Below are 19,670 nucleotides of genomic sequence, written 5' to 3'. Positions count from 1 at the left end.
ATTTTTCTAGTGACAAATTAGCACCTATAATGTTTCAGATAAACGCTGCAAAATCAAGAACAAAAGCTATATATAAAGCTATACTTAAAACTGACTGACTCCTAAACTTGTTCTGTTAATAGAGGCATTGCTGCCTGTAGTCTTCCCCTCCTGATGCGATTTAATAATCCTTTTGCAATTGCTTTTTTAAAAGGCACTTTATTTTTTGGTCAGTATCCTTCTGCTTTGGGTTAGCTTCTGCTTGGTAAAAACTACCTTGGGTACTCACAGCTGCTGTGGCTGTGTTGTATGCAATACTGACTAAGGTTAGGAGGATAATTATATATTTCAGGCTCTCCGTTCATGTTTTTCATCCAGTAACGGTCTCCCCTCCAGGCAGTAGGAAGAAGAAAAACTTCTATTATTTGATTGGCTGCCTAAAGTTTTGCTAAAATAATGTAATCTTTTGTTTTTCTAAATGAGTATGAGGTAAATTTGTAAGAATGGGTTTCATATGCAAGCTCACTTAGGTACCAGGGACATGGATTTATATCATTAAGTTGCTTTATGCTGTAGTCCCAGGTCTGTACCTCTGCTCATGGACAGTTACTAAAGATATTTGGACAGCAAATACTAGGTATGGAGACTCAAAATTTGGTTCTTTACCTCAAGGGCATGGAGAATGTAGGACATGCAATTGCAAAACATATGGCAATTTTTTTAGTGTAGATAATTTATTTTCCTAACACTTCCACATTTGCAAGCCTGTGCAGTGATGTCACCTTCTTTACTTGTTATGCTATAAAATGTTAGACCTGGGGGATTGTTTGTAGCATTTACCTGATTACTTCTTGGTCATTGGTAGGCCTATTCATATGTATAACTCTTTAAAACTTGTATAGAAAAGCTAAAAAGACATAGGAAGCACAGGCTGACCTGGTAGATCTTAATTACTCAAAGATGTGTAAGACATTTACATCAGATGAGGTAAAAGCATTTACACAGTGAGGGGTCTGCTCCCTGAGGGACAGGGAGCAGGGCAGGCCCTGCCTGAGTCCAGGTCCTGGTGTGGAGCAGTTGTGAAGGTGGAAGGTAAGATGTCCTGCTGGGACAATGGCCACTGGTGGGCTTGGGGAAGAGTTGCAGCATTGCTGGAGTAGGCACTGAGGGTGCCAGGTGGGGCTGGTCAGAGTATGTGGGGTCTGTGGCAGAGGAAGCTCAAAGTAGTCAGCTGTGAGACCAGCCTGGGGCTTGCAATCCTGCACTGAAATGGGAAGGCTGAGTGAATTCTGTGAATCACGTTGAGTCTGTATTCAAGACCAAATTTTGAGGGGGAATGAAAATCTCAAGATGACTGAAGACAAGAGTGAGAGAGCAGAGGAGGTAGGTAAACATCCTGCCCTCAGCAGTAGGGAGTTGACTTGCTAGAGGCAGGGTAAACTGCACTATTCCCCACTCTCCTTTCTCTGTCCTGGTGCTGTTTGGTAACTGATACCAGACGTGCAAAGTGATATTGGGGCCCAAATAAGATGGTGCTGAGTCTGCCTTGAGCTATTGGGACCTACTGGCAAAGCAACTGCAGGCTTGGTTTTAATGCTGTGTCTTGAGGGTGTTCTGGGCTTGTGCTGCTCTTGGCATTTCTCAGCTCAGGTATGTATAAACACAGCTGCAGGGATAGGTACTGTTTGCGTATCCCTGGGCTAATGCTAATATTGCTGGATTGTGGGGTATCTCTTAGTACACATGAAATGACTAGTAAATGTCATGTTGATTCTAATAGGGTCAGGGTTTGCTGCATATGTCCACCTGAATTTTTTAAAAAACTGGTTAAGAACAACAGAAAGGTTAGTGTGTTTCAGCCAGGAGTTTCCATCTTGTGATAACTGGCCCTATGTTAAGGCCCAGGTCTTAAAACTGCATGAGAATAGACTCAGGTGCAAGAATCCATTTACTTAGAGAATGTCCTAAGGGCTGACAAGAAGTTACAAAAATAATCAGAAATTAAGGGAAAAATGTATTTAGCCAGGTCTTCCAAAACTTTGTAGTTGTGTTGTGATGTGCTTTGTTGTTAGTCTGCTTGCTAATGGCAATGACTGATCAATGAACCCTTTAATTGATCTCAAATATAAGGTAAATTGATCAGTGTTCTTTCCAACTTTCTTAAAGTTGAGAGACAGTGGGAGAGGATTAAGCATGGTTACAGCTTCACCGAGTTTTAATTTTGCAGGCAAGGCTCTCTGTATGTGATGTATGGGGAGTGCTAGAGGAAATGTGATAGTTAAATTCATCAGCATTATGTTGAGCGGGAAGCTAATTGCCTGTGGAGTGTAGGCAATCTACGAACTGCTGCAGACACTGTTGTGAACAGTCTTTGGTTGGAAAATATTTGGGCAATCATTGTTAAAAGATTATAACTTCTTTCTGAATGGCTTCCTAAATCAGAGTTACGGAATACAGATCAGAGATCTGTAATAAATACGTAGACTGTACTTCAGCATGTAGTACAAGTTTAGAAAAAATGTTTGGTTTATTTTTCTTTGTTTTTTGTGCTGTCTGGCTTTCCAATGGATTATTGTTTAGAGGTGTGGTGCTTTTACCTTGCTAGGCAGCTGAACTCCACCAGAACTGCTCTCTCACTCCCCTTCCTCAGAAGAGGAGGGGAAGAAGAAAATGAAAGAAACAATTCACAGGTTGAGATAAGCATAGTTTAGTTAAAGGAAAATAATTATTAATGGAAAATTAATAATTAAATTTACAAAAGGAAAAGGGGAATAGGGGGGTGGAAAAAAAAAAGGCTGCGTGGAAGTGCAGAGGAAAGAAATCACTCTTTGCTTCCCACCAATGAGCAATGCTTGACCATGTCCTTGAAGCAGGGCTTCAACACATATAGTCATTGTTCAGAAGGACAGAGGTTTCACAATGAGAGCCCACCCCTCCCCTCTTCTTTTTTCCACCTTTTATTGCTGAGTGTGACACCATATAGTATGGAATATCCCTTTGGTTGGTTTAGGTCAGCTGCTGTGGTGATGTTCCTTCCTCACCTCTTGCTTACCTCCAGCCTGCTGGCTCTGGGGGGGCTTGGAGGGAGTCTTGATGCGATGCCAGTATTGCTCAGCAGTAGACAAAACACTGGTGTGATACCAGTGCTGTTCTAGCTACAAGTGTAGGGCACAGCACTGTATGGGATTCTGCAGGGAAAGCTCATTCCATCCCAGCCAGACCCAGTACAAAAGGTTGAGGAAACGGTTTCAAGACTGGATTTTTTTTTTGATAGGTAGCAATACATCTCTCCCCTTCGGTAAAAAAAATATAAAAATCACAGATGAAAAAGTAGAACATCAATACAGAGTTTTGAAAACTGCTTTTTAAATGAGGAACAAAAATAATTATTCCACCAGTGCATACAGGGTTATGAGTTTAATATTTACTTTTGTAGTGGGTTCTTGTTCCTAGCACCTAGATGAAGGTTTTGACATTTCAACAGCAAAGTTGTAGAGATGCATTCTGTTACCTCAGTTCTCGTAGTACCACTTACAAAAGTCCTGCTAGCTTAAATAGAATCACAGTCAAGCAAAAACTGAATATTCTTGAGAATCCATAATTTGCTGTCCTGTGTCAAGCATTTTGCATTATGATATTGCTAACAAGCTTTCTTCTCAACAGAAGGTATGTTGGGCTTCCTACAATTAGCTTTCCCTATGAGTGTTTTTTTGCTGTTTGTACTTGTAGAGGGCTTCTACAGCAAAGGCTTTGGACAATATTATGTCAATGTGTCTGCATTTGTCTTAAAGAATCTCTCTTTAGTATACTTGTATATTCCGAAGTGTTTCACAAATGCAATGTTCTCCTGCTTCTGAGCCCTTCAGTTGCCTGTGAGATGAAATGGAAAATACATAGCTGAGCCTAGTGACTTTACATGGCAGTGTATATATGGAAGTAGAGAGTGTATTATTACAAATGGAGTTTAAGAGGAAAGTGCACCAATTCCAATTTAGAGTTTGGCACGGATACCCACTACTATAGGCCTGCAGGGGAAAAAAAAGTAGTTCTGCAGCTGTATCAATGCAGGCTGTTTTACTGTGGTTCTCTATTAGGTAATAGCTCACATATGTTAACACTTGTGCTTAGGAATATGGGGTCGTGTTTGGAATCTGAAGCACCTGTATTCAGGTGTCTTCACTGGGTGATCTTTCCAATCTAGGAGATTGTTCTCCCTCAGGTGCTTTCCCCAGGTGTGCCATCAGTAGAAGGAGCTCAGGTGTACTAGGATTACTTCACATCCAGTCTTTCTGTGGTTCACAGTAAGCACTAATTCATTTCATATTTGCTTGTTACTAGTAAAACCTGATACAATAGCCCACTTCACTGCTGTATCAAACAATATGGAGAGAGCTAGATTATAAAATAGGATGCAAATTTATTACCATTAATCTAATACATAACCTTTTTGTGTTCAAATTGCATGCTGCACACATGGATGTAATTCTGACACCTGCTAAACATGTTGTTATCAGTATTGCTAAACAGACCTTTACTGTGAGCACAGGCAGACCAAGTGTAAATACTAATTAGGGCCTAATCCAAAAATCCATTGAAGTTTGTGGCAAGATTCAATGGGCTTTGGTTGTATCCCAAGGTAAAGAATTAATCACTATTTTAGCAGAGCAATGCCTCTTCAGTTGAGAAATTCTCTTGCTCATGGGACAATTTTGTTTACCTGGCTTCTTCAGTGTTCCAAAGTTCTTCTGTTTTTACCTTTCTAGAATAATGTGTAATCTCTTTAACAAGTATGAACTGACTACAAAGAAGCAGCAGCAAAACCTACTGTATTGCATAAAGAATGTCATAGTGGAGACTTACTTGTATAAATAAAGCACAGCACATTTATCCAAATCTACTGTGTTGTAAAGCTACAAATTCTGTTAAGCTTGTTTGCAAAAGGCTGTGGGCAAAGGATGAAAATCCTGGCTTCACTGAAGTCAACAGGAACTTAGTCATTAGCTGATATCACCCAGAGAGTTGATGGTAGTTATGAGTACAGAGAGTCAGTGCTGAGGAGAGAACAATTCCAGATATCCTGTCATGGATCTTGACAGAGTGAGATTATGGAGAACTTTCTACCTTCAAAAAGCTGTGTATTAACTAATATCCTACATGTACCATGGAAAAAGTTCAAAAATAACTGCTGCAAAACCTGGACACATGTTCATTGTCAGTGGTCCAAAGAGCCTCATCTTCCACAGACAAATCTTTATTATTGTTCCCTTTTGCTTTGCAGCAATAACTGCACTTCACTGTATCCTTCCACTGCTTCAGGAGGGACAAGAATGCAAGATTCCTGTTAAATATTGCACTTAGTACAATATTCAATACAGTGGTATAATATTAATGCAGTACTGTAGTATTAATGCACACTTTCTTGAAATTAGCACAGTAAGATCCTGTGGTGCTTAAAAGTTATGACAGCAGCAGACCTCACATGATGTAATATCAGGCTAAAGTGGATCTCTTTTGTTAAGTTTCTCTAGTTACAGAACTTTCAAGCCCTGCTTTCATGGGAGAAGCCTCACTAAACAGAGTGATACTTCTCATGTTCTTAAAGTATAGGGTGTGCTTTGGGCCTTTGCTGGAATATGGCCGACCTCTGACCAGGCAGATGAGGTCAGCATGGGTGTCTCCACAGCAGGCTGCATGCAGTAGTCTTTTTTCTGTTCTGTGTAAGTATATAATCACCCTTAGCAGCCTGAGCACACCTTTGAGATTGATATTGAGCTGTCCCAATGACATTTGATTAGCATAAACAGAAAATACCATGGGAATGTGTTTGTTTCTACAAAACATCTAAGAATATCTGTCTACCTGTAATGCCATCTGTGCCAACTAAAAGACATATTCATCTAAGATGCTGTCTGTATATAAACTTCCAGGCAGGCTTCAGGATGCTTACAGTCCTTGCCCAAGTAGGAGGTAGTTGAACCTTAATACATTGATTGAATTCCTCTGAAGAGAAAGATACTTCTTTTCAAGATCAGATTTAAATACATCTTGGTATTTTTTTCTTTCCCCTCAGAAGTGTATAATTTTCATCTGATTAAAAAAAAAAATAAATCATTGCTGCACAAATGGAAATTAGCACTTCTCCCAATTTTTAGGGATTAGTGTAGAGTTAATATTACCTGAAAGGATATTAAATCACTACAAGCCTCCCCTTAATGAGAGACTTGATTCTTTTTTATTTCCTAATTTTTAGATTTGTAGACCAATATAAAACTCTAGCATATTTCTGGTAACTGGAGGAGTGTTGTATTATTATGTTTTAATGGAAGAAATGCCTGGCACACCTCCATCTAAATAATACAGAGAAACTTTTAAAGAATTTTTAGTTTTCCAGATGTACTCACATGTTTCATGAATCTTGTAATTTTGAGTCAGTATGTTTTCTCCTGCAGCCTATAATTACTGATAGACTCTTCTTAATATGTATCTCTGTATCTTCTGATACTTAATTTGTAGTTTGGTATTCATCTGCTCTAACCTAGGCATCTTGAAAAATATACATCAAAGTCTGAACTGTTTTAAGCCTGGTTTCTGTATATGTATATAAAGGAAGACAAGGACAGAAAGCTAAACTGGAAAGTCTTATTGAACTGGGTTAACTTTTAAGATAGGATAGGAGAGATGCTTTTTGTTATATATCAGTTGTAAACAAAAATACTTGTTTTAAAAGCTTTATTTGAAATATTGGATGGCAGTTTAATTCTTGCAAGTGAATTTCCATAGCCCATCACATTTTGGCTTAATAAAATTGTCCAAAGCAGTATACCAAAATTGAGTGCTGGAAATGCATTAATTCTCCTCCATCTAAGGAGGAGAACAGGTGCTTCATAGCATAGTTTTATATTCAAATGGAAAAAAAAAAGAAAATCTCATTGGAAATTCCTTTTTTTTTTTTTTTTTTTTTTTTTTAATCTAAATCATCTGTTGCATGAGGATATAAATTTCCCTCCAACAAATGTTTTAAAAAATACCATGAAATTAGTATTCACAGAACAAGTACTGACTGTTATATAATTCTTAAATTAATTGAATAGTGGGGGAAAGGGAAGCATCTTGCAAAACAACACAAAAAAACCTCTGCTATACAGAGCTCTTTTTTTCTTTCCTTGAGTATTAATTCATAGCAATCACAATGAAGTGATTATATATTGCACTGTCAAACACCATAAAGGAATTATTAGTGAATGGAGACCTCCAACTTACCTGGCCTTATCATCTGAAACACATTTTGACCATTATTTTAAGAACACGTCAAGCACTCTGTGTTCAAAAGTCATGTTCCTTTGTAGAGCCTGGAACTAGGCTCTCATGGATTGAGAATTACTACTCTGCCTTACAGGTTCTTGTCACATGGTTCTTCACAAGAAGTTCTTTGCTATATATGCATAGTGATGTCTGGACAAGGCTTGTTGGTTAGTTTTTAACAGTTGTCAGCAATGGCTCCTCTAACATGTTTTACCGTTCTTTCTTTAGGCAAACTTGTATGAAATCAAAGGTGTTGATTTTCTGATGCTGGACTTGCTATGGTGTGTAATGATGAAGTAAAAACAAACACCAAAATTTTTATAGGCAATAGTTTGTGAAATTTCTTTACAGTAAAAGGTATAACTCCTCTACTTGTAGTTCTCTGCATGTTTCCAGATTCCGTCCAAAGATTTACCATGGAAAAGAAGGGCTTAAAGTGCCAATATGCTCATTGCTTGTAGGTACCAGTGGCTGCTTAAAGGGAGTTTCATTGTTCTCTTTTGGCTGTCCAGTACCACAGAAGGTTTGTCAAAGGGAACCAAGGTGGTGCTGATGCTGTGCCAGAGGAGTCTGGGATGAAATCTTTTAGGAGATTCAGGAGGCCTCTGGGAGAGTCTGAACATCACTATGTGGAGTTATACCCCTGTAAAGGACCCCATGTGCAAATGTGACTCTGACCCAGGTCCTGAAGGATCAGGATGCTTTGCCATCTTCCCCCTGCTTTTACCCTCCTTGCACTGGCACTACTTCTTGGCACTGGTGTCTGCTGTATTCCATCAGGACATAATGGGAGTTTAAAATGGCCATCAAAAGATGAGGGGCTTAAATTTTTTCTTTTACCATCTTGTTTCTGATTGTGCAGCTGCAAGCAAAAGGCAGGGTCGTGCTTGCATCTGGTAGGAAGCAGCTAAAGGGTAACTGAAAATTGGTGGTCTTAGTTTTTGAAGTTGAAATTAAATTCTGGGCAGAAGGGCCAAGTAACTACCCATTTTTTTATTTTTTATTTTGAGGGGATAAGTGAGAGACGCCAGTCACTCACATTGAATTGTCACATGAGACTGAGTTAAATTGCGTACATTTTAAATGGGGAGATGTGTTTTGAGTCTGGTACTTAGCAGGATCGTATTGCAGTAAATATGTGCATGCTTAAGTGTCACATGTCTGTGATTGCATGTTTTCTGAGTAGTTTTTTACAGTATCACCCCTACATATTGTTTCACAGAGTTCTTCAAAAAGTATCAAAAATTCAGCCAGTGAAGATGTTCAGTTCAAGTCTATGGCCTATATGTTACATTACAGGCTTAAAAATGGTTGTGAAGGTGAACACCAAAACCAAGACAGTTTTCCTGCCCCCAAATTGACCAACTTAGTATAAAGCAGGAGAGGAAATGCTCTGAATTGTGAAACCTCTCTGAGGCAGGATTAATTGAAACCTCAGATATTGGTATGGCACAATTACCAAATGTATTGCCTCATCATGAACAATACTGTCAAGTGACAGACCTGTCTGTAGGGAACACCCTCCCCAAAAGAAAAGCCTTCAGCTTCACAGGGCTGAATAAATATATATATATATATATATATATATATATATATTTGTCTCATGTCTGAAACCTCTTGAACTCTTGAAGTGTGGATGGCAACGTGACAACAGGCCTCTTGCAGCCAGATCATGTTTTTTTTTTTTTTTTTCCTAAATAGGAGACAAAACAAAGCAAACTTTGGGTGTTTTTTTCCCCTAACCAATTTTGCAAAATGGCAACTCACGTGACAGGGCTGGCTTTTCTGCCCCAGGCTGTGCTTTGTTTCCCCATGGTGGGGCCCTATGAGGCATGGTAGGGGGGGTTCCAGGGTGGCCCCTGAGCTGGCCCAAGGGCCAGGGGCTGTTGGGGTCCCAGCGAGTGGAAGCACACAAAGGGGAAGTGGTCCAGTGAGGGAATGAGGGCATTTTGTCCAGCAGTGCTATTGGAAAATGGATCTAACAGGTGTCATTGGGAGAGCTGAGATGAAGTTTTGTCACTGCAGAAGAAAGGGATGACAGGAGCGAGTGCCACAACCAGGCTGGGTGGCTTGAGCATTGCAGGGTGGACACAAGAAAGTCAGCCAGCCCTTGCTGTGGCTGTGGTGGGAGGTCCTGTGCCTACCCATGCCCGTGGGCTGCTTGCTGTAGCCCCTCGCTTCATCTGCTATCCCTCCTACTGTCAAGTTATTGAAAGGTTACAAAAATATATATAATAAAGCCCCTCCTCTCCCTGATCTATCCTGTGCTGCTCTCTAGGAGAGCAAGGTGTCCGACTTTGGCAGCTCTTAATCTCAGGCCCAAGATAAAGGAGCTAGTCTGAAACATGACGATGCAGATTGGAGGCCTTGGCCTTTATGGTCTGCTAGCTTGTGTTTTTCCTCTGGGTCTGTGCTGTGTTTTACACCTGTTTGGACGTGAACTGCACAAAGCCCATACTTCTAGGGCATACTTTCAGAGCACAGATAATGGTGCTGCGACTGTTTGCAAAGAAAACTTCTGCAGTGGGGTTAATGCTATTATCGCTATGGTGTAGCACATACGTGAGCCTGTGCAATGGGTCTAAGGAGCCCTGTCCTGCTTGGAGTGAACTACTGAGCTTGAATCTACATAATCTACAATAAATTGTTTGCTTGTGCCGTAGAGCACTTAACTACATAAAATTCATGTCACTAAAAGGGGGGGGGGGGGGGGGGGGGGAGGGAGGCAGATGGATGGACGACGACAACAAACCATGATTTTCCTGTTCTCCATTCCATTTCTTCTCTCTTATCGTTTTAAAATATAAATGTGAATTGACTGGATCCCAGCAAAGTTCTGGCTGCTGCATGCTATTAATGTCCAGATATGATTTTCTCCTGGGATTCTTCTGTATGCTTAACTGAAAAGAACAAACCCTGGCCTAAGATGGGCCTTCTCCACTTCTAATTCCTCTTGAAGAACAGTTTTCTTCCACCCCTTCTTGCACTACAGCAGTACGTTCAACCTCAGTCACTTATCTCCGTAAACTGGTGGCAGGATAAAGCAGAATAAAAGCATGGTATTTCCAGTAAGGGGCTTAAAATCTCAGCTTCCATCATGAAGAATCCAACAAGAGAGACACAGTATAAAAATTGTTGGGGGGGTGGTAAAAATTCTGTAATGATGTGGTACCTGAACAACTGAAAGCTGCTAAGAGCTTTATAACATGGCAGCAAAACTGATCTGTGCTGTGGCATATTAATCAGGATTGGTGTCTGAGGTGCTCTGGCATTATGTACCAGTGCAAAGAGAGGGGGTTGTTTGGAAGATGGTCTGGAAGGTCTGGAACAGAGATGCTTGCAGATGACACCAGCTGGGTAGAGGTGAAATGATTAAAGGAGAATGTTCAAGCTTTATTTCACTGTGAACTTTTTCTCAGTGTACATGCTAATTATACTGATTAGCGAAAGACAAGCTTTCTTTAACAGTGTCTCCATTCCATCCTGCCAAAGTAAAAGGTATCTGCTGGCAGGATCTTCTTTCATGTATCTGTTAGGCAGAATATTCTGAACTGCACAGAGTGCTGTCTGTGGTCACACCGTGCAACCTCCTGACCATACCTGCCCCCTTCCAGAGCACAGGGATCAGGATGGTTCTCCATTTTTGTCTGCAGCAGAAGACTGAAGGTGAGACAGAAAGAGAGAACAAATCCTGTAAGGTAATTCTGTCGCTCACCTCATCTTCATAATCTTTCCTTAGCTTCCTCTGCCTTCTAACCCTGGTATTGATCGTGTCATAGGCTACAGTAAACCAAGGCAGGGGGCTGAAAACCTTTCCGAACAGCAGTTGCCAGTCTGCCTGTTGCAGCTTGAAGAAGAAAAGCATGCTGTGAAAACAATCAGTGCATTTGCTTTAGATCTAAGTGATTCCAACTAGGTCGATGCTTCATGCTGATGTGTTGAAAACATTTAAAAAATTTCTCAGAGTTGGATTTCAACTGAAACGTTTCAGCATGTGTCTGACTCTCAGAAGTTATTTTTCACTAATGTAGCAGACAACTGTTTTTTTTCTTCCACACTAGCACAAAGCAATAGGGAAACTGGGCCTTTTGTCTGGATAGGTTTGTTTTGAATGTTCTTATGGGAAGGGGTAGTTTTTGTTTTGTGTGTTTTTTTTTTTGTTTTGTTTTGTTTTGTTTTTTTCTCTTCCATAAACTGAGACTCTTGCAAATTTACTTTAGAGGAGTAGTAGTTTATTTCATGAAGGGAAAAAGAGGTAATCACAGTTCTACTGAGTGAATGAGAATATGGCTTTACCCTGCTTTTGTTCCCTGCATATGAGTTTTCATTCAGAGGTAGGCTAGATCATTCACAAATACACTAAGAATATTTTATTTTCTAAAGCACAATTCTTCGTAATGTCTTTACTCTCGATATAATTGTCCTGATTCTCTCTCTGCTTGGGATCATAGAGCAAATGAAGCGTTGCAAAAGGAAGCTATCTTCATCCGAATTAGTGTTTATTCCTTTTCCAGAAGTGGCAGGAACCCAGGACAACATTTTTTTTATGGCAGGTGGTAGCACAATTGGTTTCTGAACTGCTTGGAAAAGACCACAGAGAAGCAGAATTTGCTATATAGTTTCTCTTACTTCTCTTGTTTTCTTGTTGTTCCTCTTGTGTTTTTTGTTTTTGTTTTCCTCACATTCTCTGCTGTTGCTAGCATCTACAGGAAGTTGAACCAGGCAAAAAACCACAGAACTGCTGTCCTAGTTTTAGTTTGGAGCTGGCTGTTCAGTGGTCTCTATGGGAGCAGATCAGTAGGACCTCACCACTGCTTCATTGTGCTTTGGCACAAACTCCTGTTGTTTCATGTGCCCCTTTCAGAAACAAGTGCTCATCAGCGCCTGTTGCTCTCTTTGGGATGCCTCTTTAATTATACCGAATATAAATGTATATTAAATATGTGTTGGAATTTCATTTTCCCCAAGGAAGTGAAGTCACCCATGTGTTGTTGCCATCTTTGATGCTTGCTTCATATAACACAAAGAACATTCTTGCACTGTTCCAACAGGAAATAGAGAACAAATACTTGCCTTGAGGTATTTCATTGAGTTTCAGGATACTAGCAGATAGAGATGTTCCAAAAAAAATAGATTTTTTTTGAAAGAAAATAATAATAATAAAAAACTTTAAAAGCTGTATTTATCTGGGGAGAGGAATTTCCCTCCTCCCTGAACTATGCCTTTGCAAATGCAATGTATTGGGTACATGGCACTAATGGATTTCATACTTGAGCATTTATTTCACCAAATATCATGCAGTGAACAATAGTTGTCATTTAAGCAGCTATAGTTTGCAACTGTGTAAGTCCTAGACATTAAAACTAGATAAGCCAGTGTAGGAGGTGTGGATGAGAAATTCTGTAGCCTTACTGGCATTATTTCATTCATTCATTTTTAAAATGAACTCCACGGGGATGCTGTAAAAGTGCAAGTTATAATTTAAATGTTCTATTAGGAGCCCTGTTTATAAAGAATGTATATACTTAATTTATATACTCAAGCTGACAGTTTACTTAGATACTTGATTTGTTTTTTTCCCTAGAGCACTGGGTAGAGTCTAGAGAAGGAGAAACTGCTAAGATTGTGGTAAGAAGCTTATGCCTGATAGGAATTTAGCTAGATCAAACTTTTCTGCCATGATCTAGTGTGGCTGTTGAGCAATGATGAAAACCTTTCCAAAGATAGGCTCTCCTCATGGGAATCGTCCCACTGGTTTTGACAGGACTGCATTTGTGAGGAAAGGGAAGGGAGGAGGGTTGTTTTAGAGCTGAGTTCTCGGTGGTTCAAATGAGTGATCTTCTAGTGTGGATTCATGTGTTTAAGCTGCAGTTGTTCATGTAGTACTGAAGTTCTTGGGCATTCACATCAGTCTATTCACAAAAACATGGGCTGTTCCAGTAAAGGCCGTTGCGTGTATACTCGGTTCCCCCACTGAATTCAGTGGGCATGAATTAACATATGCATTTTTTTGTGGACTACTGAGGAAGTAGTTAAGGGTGACTTTACCATCTGTGCTTGTGACTAGAATGATGTTAGGTATTCTGCTGTGCCTTTGCCTTTTCCTCTTAGAAAGACTTCTTTAAACCACTTGTAGTGTAACCTTTCCACCTTCCATGAATTGTAAACAAAGTAGGCTTGAGGATCATTGCCTAGAAAGGAATTCAAGCCAAAATTGTGGTGCTACCTACATGCATGCTGACCTTCACCCTACTTTTCTTGATGTATTTTTTTAAGCCTAGGGTTTACACAGCATTTGCCATGATTGGAATTGACACTGAAAAGCCAGAGAAGGCAGTTCATTTAATCTGAGTTTGTTGTGAAACTGGAAACAGGGCTCTGCCTGAATTCTCTGTAGATTCCCTGGCAGGAAGTGTCTTGGTGTTTTCAAGTGAAATTTGTTCAGAAGGACCTTAAAGAAAGGGTCTTGCTTTGATCCATCTCTTACAGAAGTCAATGAAAGAGACTCCATTGATTATAATGAACGCTGGGAAGCTGCCCCATTCAGAATTGCATGTAACTTCCACTTCTGGACAATTGCTTTTCCTCAATAGCTATCCAAGGAGAGATTGATGTAACCACACAGGGAAGAAAGATGGTGAGTAAGAGGGAGTTCATCCCTAAAAGTAACCGACTGAGGAGGGAGTAGAGCAAGAAGATTGCTATGCCTTGTCATGTGCTAAAGTGATGGGTGCAAACAAATTGGCTGCATACTGAATTAGAAGAAAGAAATAAAGGGAGAACAAGTTTGTTAGATAGAGTTGGCTGTAGGGCTTGTCATTCTGTAATATTTTTAAACTTTGTCTTCAAATGCTTTGCTTTTACTGCTATAAATAAAGTATATCAATATATCCAGAGGGGGAGAGAGAGCCTGCACAATGCTGTCCAACAACTACCTGTACCTTTACCCTGTTGCTCTCTTCAAGTTGTCTTCTTTGCGTCATGGTAATATACTTCAAATTGCCTCAAATCTTTTATGTACCAAGGTCAGACTACTAATGCCATGTATCCTATAAGTTTACATCGTTTCAACAGGCTTGTCTAGCTAAATTGTCAGCCAGACCATATACTTGAGTCAGTTTCTTCGATACAGAAATCCCACAGTGTGCTCCTGAGTGATAATTGAACCAAATGGATGCTAAATAAGGCAATGAGAATAGAACCTAGTATTTCAGATGCAGCTCTACCATCTTTCAATGCATGTAGGTCACTTGCAATTATCATGAGGTATAGGAACCTAGAGCCAATAACATTCCACCTGCAGTGGTAGCCACCAAGCCAACAAAAGTCTAGGGTAATAAGTATGTGGGTCTTGTGTGATCTATAAACCAAAATTAAAATGAAAAATACAGTATTGACTGGTGGTCAAGACTGTTCCTACTGGGAATGTGTGGGGTAGGAGAGCTATAAGAGGCAAGGTGCCAGCAGAGTCCTTTCATGCTTGTCCCCACTTGCAGGTGTTTGATAAAGCTCTGACTGGGTATCTGATGGCAAGCATCTCAGAGCAAAATACACTCTCAGGCATAAATCCACTTTTCCTGTGTACTGGGGATATGTAGTGAGACCTTTAACTCCAGTTACTGCAGGCTATCAAGGAGACCAGCTTTTGCTTGGTCAAAAAGTTTTTATGCCTCTAACGCAATAAAGTCAATGCAACACTCCTTTAGCAGGATTAGAAGCTACACTCTACTTCCCACTCCCCCTCAGCCCCTAAACTTGTCTCCATTTCTCTTTTTCCACCCAGTGTGCCAGGCTCAGGGTTTCTTTTTCAGAAACATATTTCTTCTCTGGAAAAAGTTGATATAAAGGGGAAAAATAATTTTCTTTATCCTTTAATCCTTTATTCTCTTTGCTTTTAAAAGTTTATTTACTTCCTGCAGTTGGCCATCTTGAGCTTCTGCTTCTGTGCTGTGTCAAGACTTGCTTAAGCTTGAAGGTTTTTTTTAGGCTTGACCAAGCATTGACAGCACTATCACAGGAGCTAATGCTCGAGTCTGCCAGTTTGATGGATTAAGTAAACTTATTGAAATCTTTTTTCTTTAATACTAAAAGATGCCAAGGGCTGTTTTCTGTTCTTGTGCTTTGTGTGAAACACCCACTGACATTAATGGGAGTCCCATGTGTGGAATTAGAGTAGAACATGGCCCTTAATATTTAAAAGACTTGTCAACCTTGTGCATGAAGTAATCTGGAGGCGTGTTGTGATGCTGCTTTGCTCTGCAGAGGCTGTTCTAGTTATCCTTCCCTTGCCTTTTAAAGACATTCCTTGCATGAACTGCATGGCTGCCAGCAACAGCATTACTTTACTTTTTTCCCTTCTAAAAGTTCCCCTTTTATCAGCCATTTGTCTGCTTTGCTTGGTTAGTAAAATAGAGCTGAACTGTTTCAGTTTGGTTTAGAAACAGCCTTGCTTTCTGACTTTTCATGCTGCTACTCTGGGGAGGAAGAGGAAGAAAGAGAAAACTTAACAGAGAAGCCATTTCCAAAGGCCTTTACATGCATCTTGGTGTTTGAACAAAATGCTCACTCTTTCCTGTTCTACTTGCTTTGATGTTCTGCGTGTTCTTAAATTGTGCTGCACTCTAATGCAGTGGTGGTGTGATAGGTAGCCAGGGGAAATTAAATGATATTACAAAAAATTCACTGCCAACCCATTTGCATTTCAAATACGTGCCCTGCTTATTGTGTTAGAACCTGTTGTGTAGGGTTACCAGTTAGTTATTGCTGGCCTTGGTAGGGCAGCAGTACCTGCTCAGAGAGCCAGCAACAAGTCTGGTGCCTTTGTCTTCCCAGAGAGAAACTTTCTCTGCCCAAACTCCTGCTTTTCCTAAGTCATGGCTTTGGATATTCTTCATCTTGACTTGGGAACAACAGATCGTGCCCATGAAGCAAGTCTTAGGTGGTTTTTCAGCAGGAGCGGTAGGGCTGGTGACATAATCGCAAGTATTTGTGTGGATATAGGTTGTAATGCTAGCAGGCTAGGGGAGAAGTGAATGGAGAGGGGTGAAAGAAAGGCCTAGGTAAATCTTTATGTATCTTGAAGCTAATTTTAATGAGACAAAGATGGTTACTTCCAGTCTGAAATGTCTATGAACATGGCATTCAATTAGCATCGCCTAAGCCTATTGCAAATATGTCTAGGGAGTTTGCTCATCATGAAGTATTGTGGATGTTCTAACAGGATTTTAATTAAAATAAGATTGCCGCTTTTGCGGGTCTTAAGAATTGCAGCCCAAATCTATATACAGGATACAGTGAGCCTGCTTCTACTGATGTCAGTGTTCTGGATGAAGTTAAATGTTCATCAGGATAAGAAATCTCAATAGATTTAAGCACATTCATGCAAAAGTCTAACAAATTTAATATAAATAACGTGATTTAGTGTTGTGGCCTGTTCTGCAAAAGTGCTTGGCAATCTGTAGTCCCCAGGGATTTTTCAAGGTGTTTTCCAGAGGATCTGCCTGCTAAGGTATTTCTTAAGTTTCTTAACTTCTCATACTTTCAAACCAGATCATCTGAGTAAGCAACTGAAAGATAGGTCAAGAGCATCTATCCAGTTGTAGCTGAGATCTATGTTATTAAAACATATATAGGTTTCCGTAATTAGTATGTTTTCTTGGTTATGTTTACTTGCTTAGTGTTAATGGTTAGCTAGCCAAACCTGAGGGTGGCTACAGAAGGTGCATAACATAAGCAGGTGATACAGCAGTGCAGAATTGCAAAAAAAATGATGGGAACCTTGAAGTTTTCTTCCCAGACTCTTCACCTTAAGTTTATTCTTTGAAAACTGACAAAAGCAAGTGCAGTGTTTCAGGATGACAGTAGCACTGCACTGGAAATATGCCTGGACTCAACTACTCTGATGGTAGGTTGTTTTTTTTTTTTCTTTTTTTTAAATGAATGAAAGAATGCCTTCTAGGCCATTCAAAGTGGACTTAGTCATGCAGTCCAAATGAAGTCCATTTGCAAAATGCACAAAGTAAAAATGTGGCATTGCCCTTCCTTGGTTTCTTTGTGCATGCAGCTGAAATTAGTTCACTTCAAGGCAGGATGTTCTTCTGGGTCTTCTTTTCCTCGGCTATTACTCCTATGCCTTTCTATATGGGGCCTATTCTTTAGTATTGGTCTCCCTCTTCAGTTCCCCATGCAGCTTACCTGTGACTCTTCTAAGTCTATTGTATGCATTTTAAGTCTGTCTTCTGTTAGTTAAGAAACAGAAAAACCCAAAACCCAACAAAATGTTAAATTTTCTTTATTAGTCTTTCCATACGTAAAGGTGATTCTTATTACTGTTCTTTCCTTCCCTTGCTTTGTCAAATGGGCAAAAATGCTGAAAATGCATTCTTCTGCAAGGCAGATAAAACAGGTTAGAATACATTCATTAAAAAACAAAACAAAACAACTTTTTTTACTTTTTTAATCAAAAAAGCTGTACTCTGGTGAGCTATGGTGTAACAAGTTTTAAGTAGTTTTTTTGAGAAATCATGTGAAATCAAGTGACATTAAGAGGGTAAGTAAGTTTCATTCCTTCCTACAGGATTGCTCCATAATTTAATTTGAAAATTCACATTGTCTAGTTGTATTAGCATGAGTGTAACATGCCTTTGAATACAAATGTAATTTTTAGCTTGTGATACAGAAGAGTTCTCATCTGAAACTTTCTAGGCATTTATTATAGAAATATATCCTGGCATATTGCACATGTGTATATGTGAGATATATATATATAGCATCCATATAGGGGTTCAGAGGATAATTCAGTTGATGAATCTCCTTAATTTATTTGGGACAATGAGTTAAAAACACTGCTGTATTGTGTAGCTGGAAGAAACTCATGATATTCTGGAAAATGCATCCTAAGGTGCCCATTCTAATGTTAATTTTGCCAGTTGGACCACTGCAATAATTTGTTGTGGCTGTTTTATGATGTTAATGAAGAGCCTCATCCTCTGATGCAGTGTTTGCATGGGCTTCCCTTAGATGAGAAGGGCTCACCTGGATTTCCTGGATGCAGTCTTCCCTCCTTAAAAAGCAATGGGAATTTTGTACTTTGTTGGGTGCAGGATTTGGTCTTTTGTGCTAAGTTACAAGCGTTGAAGGTGTGTGTGTGTATCCTTTGGTGTTTAGACATTTTAGGAGATGGTATCTCTCACCAGAGATCCATACCATTTAGTATCTGACTTCACTAGTTCAGATGAAGAATAGATAGGTAATCGCAAAGGGGTGGGTACAGACAGCCACAATTTGTCTTGATTGTAATCATGCCAAGGCTTCCTTCTGGGCAGTGCCCAACACTTGGGATTGGCCTCCATGGCATTTTACTCCGGGAGCAGAAACAGGGACTCTGAATCTTCGGCCTTTGTTGTACGGTTTGTGAAATGGTAAATCGTCAAGAGGCAAAAATGGGTAGCTTAAAAAAAAAGTTGTGTTAGAGCAAAACTGAGCAGTTTCAGTATTGCTCAGAATGTACATGATGTCTGAATATGAAAGAAAAAAAAAAAAAAAACGCAAAAAAAAAATGAGAGGAGATGAAAAACTAAAAAAAGCAAAGTTCTTTATCACTTCCCTTACCCAAATCCCTCTAATCCAGTAGCAACAGGCTCATTTTGCCCGGGCAGACAGGGAGCTGTAAGAGTTGTCCCCTTTGTGTGGGGAGGCTATAACCAAATTTCAGATATGGGGGAAGTGTTTAATCTGACAACCATTGTTCTCCTATTCTGTGAAATTAGGAAAAAATGAAGAAAAATACTTTTCTGTGTGAGTGATGTTACCTGCATTTTCCACCAAAACTAATTAACTGTGAATGAAATAACAAAAATCCCTTTCTGTGAACAACAAAGGAAACCAAACACCTGGAGGTGCTAGCTGTGTGGGTTAGAGAATAGTCTGAATAAACGCTTACAGGCTAAAACTGGTGATTCATGCCACTCTGCGTCAGTCAGTCGCAGCAGGAACACTGGGCATGGATCTGAACTCTAACTTCAGGAGGAGGCTGTTCTCAGAAATGTAGTGCAGGGTACACACAGAAAGAATGGGATTTATTCAGTAGGACGTATGGCTTGAAATACAGCTGTTACACCCCACCTCTGTGCTTTCTCATCAACTACTACTTAGCAAAGCGAATTCTTCTTTTAAAAATGAGGCAGGAGAGTGCTTCTTTGCAAACAGTATTAGGTCGGTTCTGATTTTTGTTTCTGTAATGCTGATTTGTGATGCTACAGGGAGATTGACTACCTCTATGGTTTGGTTTCAATGAAGATTTTTTTTTTATTCCCCTCTCCAGAACCTATAGTAGAAGAAAAGTTCATATTTCCTTCTGAGATCTAAAAATTGTTTGGGGTATCTGAGAA

General features: G+C 39.8%; 1 protein-coding gene across 2 annotated transcripts in view; it reads left to right on the top strand.

Annotated features, from left to right (window-relative positions):
- Positions 1-902: 902 nt before the first annotated feature.
- Positions 903-19,670, top strand: part of POU6F2 (POU class 6 homeobox 2) — a 308,147-nt gene continuing 289,379 nt past the window's right edge. The window contains exon 1 of one of the 2 annotated variants that reach the window (XM_084509804.1): positions 903-1,071. Coding sequence is in view for 1 of the 2 variants with exons in the window: in XM_084509803.1 (XP_084365929.1) it covers positions 1,330-1,362 (33 nt within the window). In the remaining variant the exon portion in view is untranslated. Of the gene's footprint in view, positions 1,072-1,197; positions 1,363-19,670 lie in introns of those variants that run through there. The other variant, XM_084509803.1, reaches the window with a different exon arrangement.

This window comes from Aythya ferina (assembly GCF_964211825.1).
Source record: "Aythya ferina genome assembly, chromosome: 2".
Classification (NCBI taxonomy): domain Eukaryota; kingdom Metazoa; phylum Chordata; class Aves; order Anseriformes; family Anatidae; genus Aythya; species Aythya ferina.
This window is presented reverse-complemented; position numbering and strand designations above follow the sequence as displayed.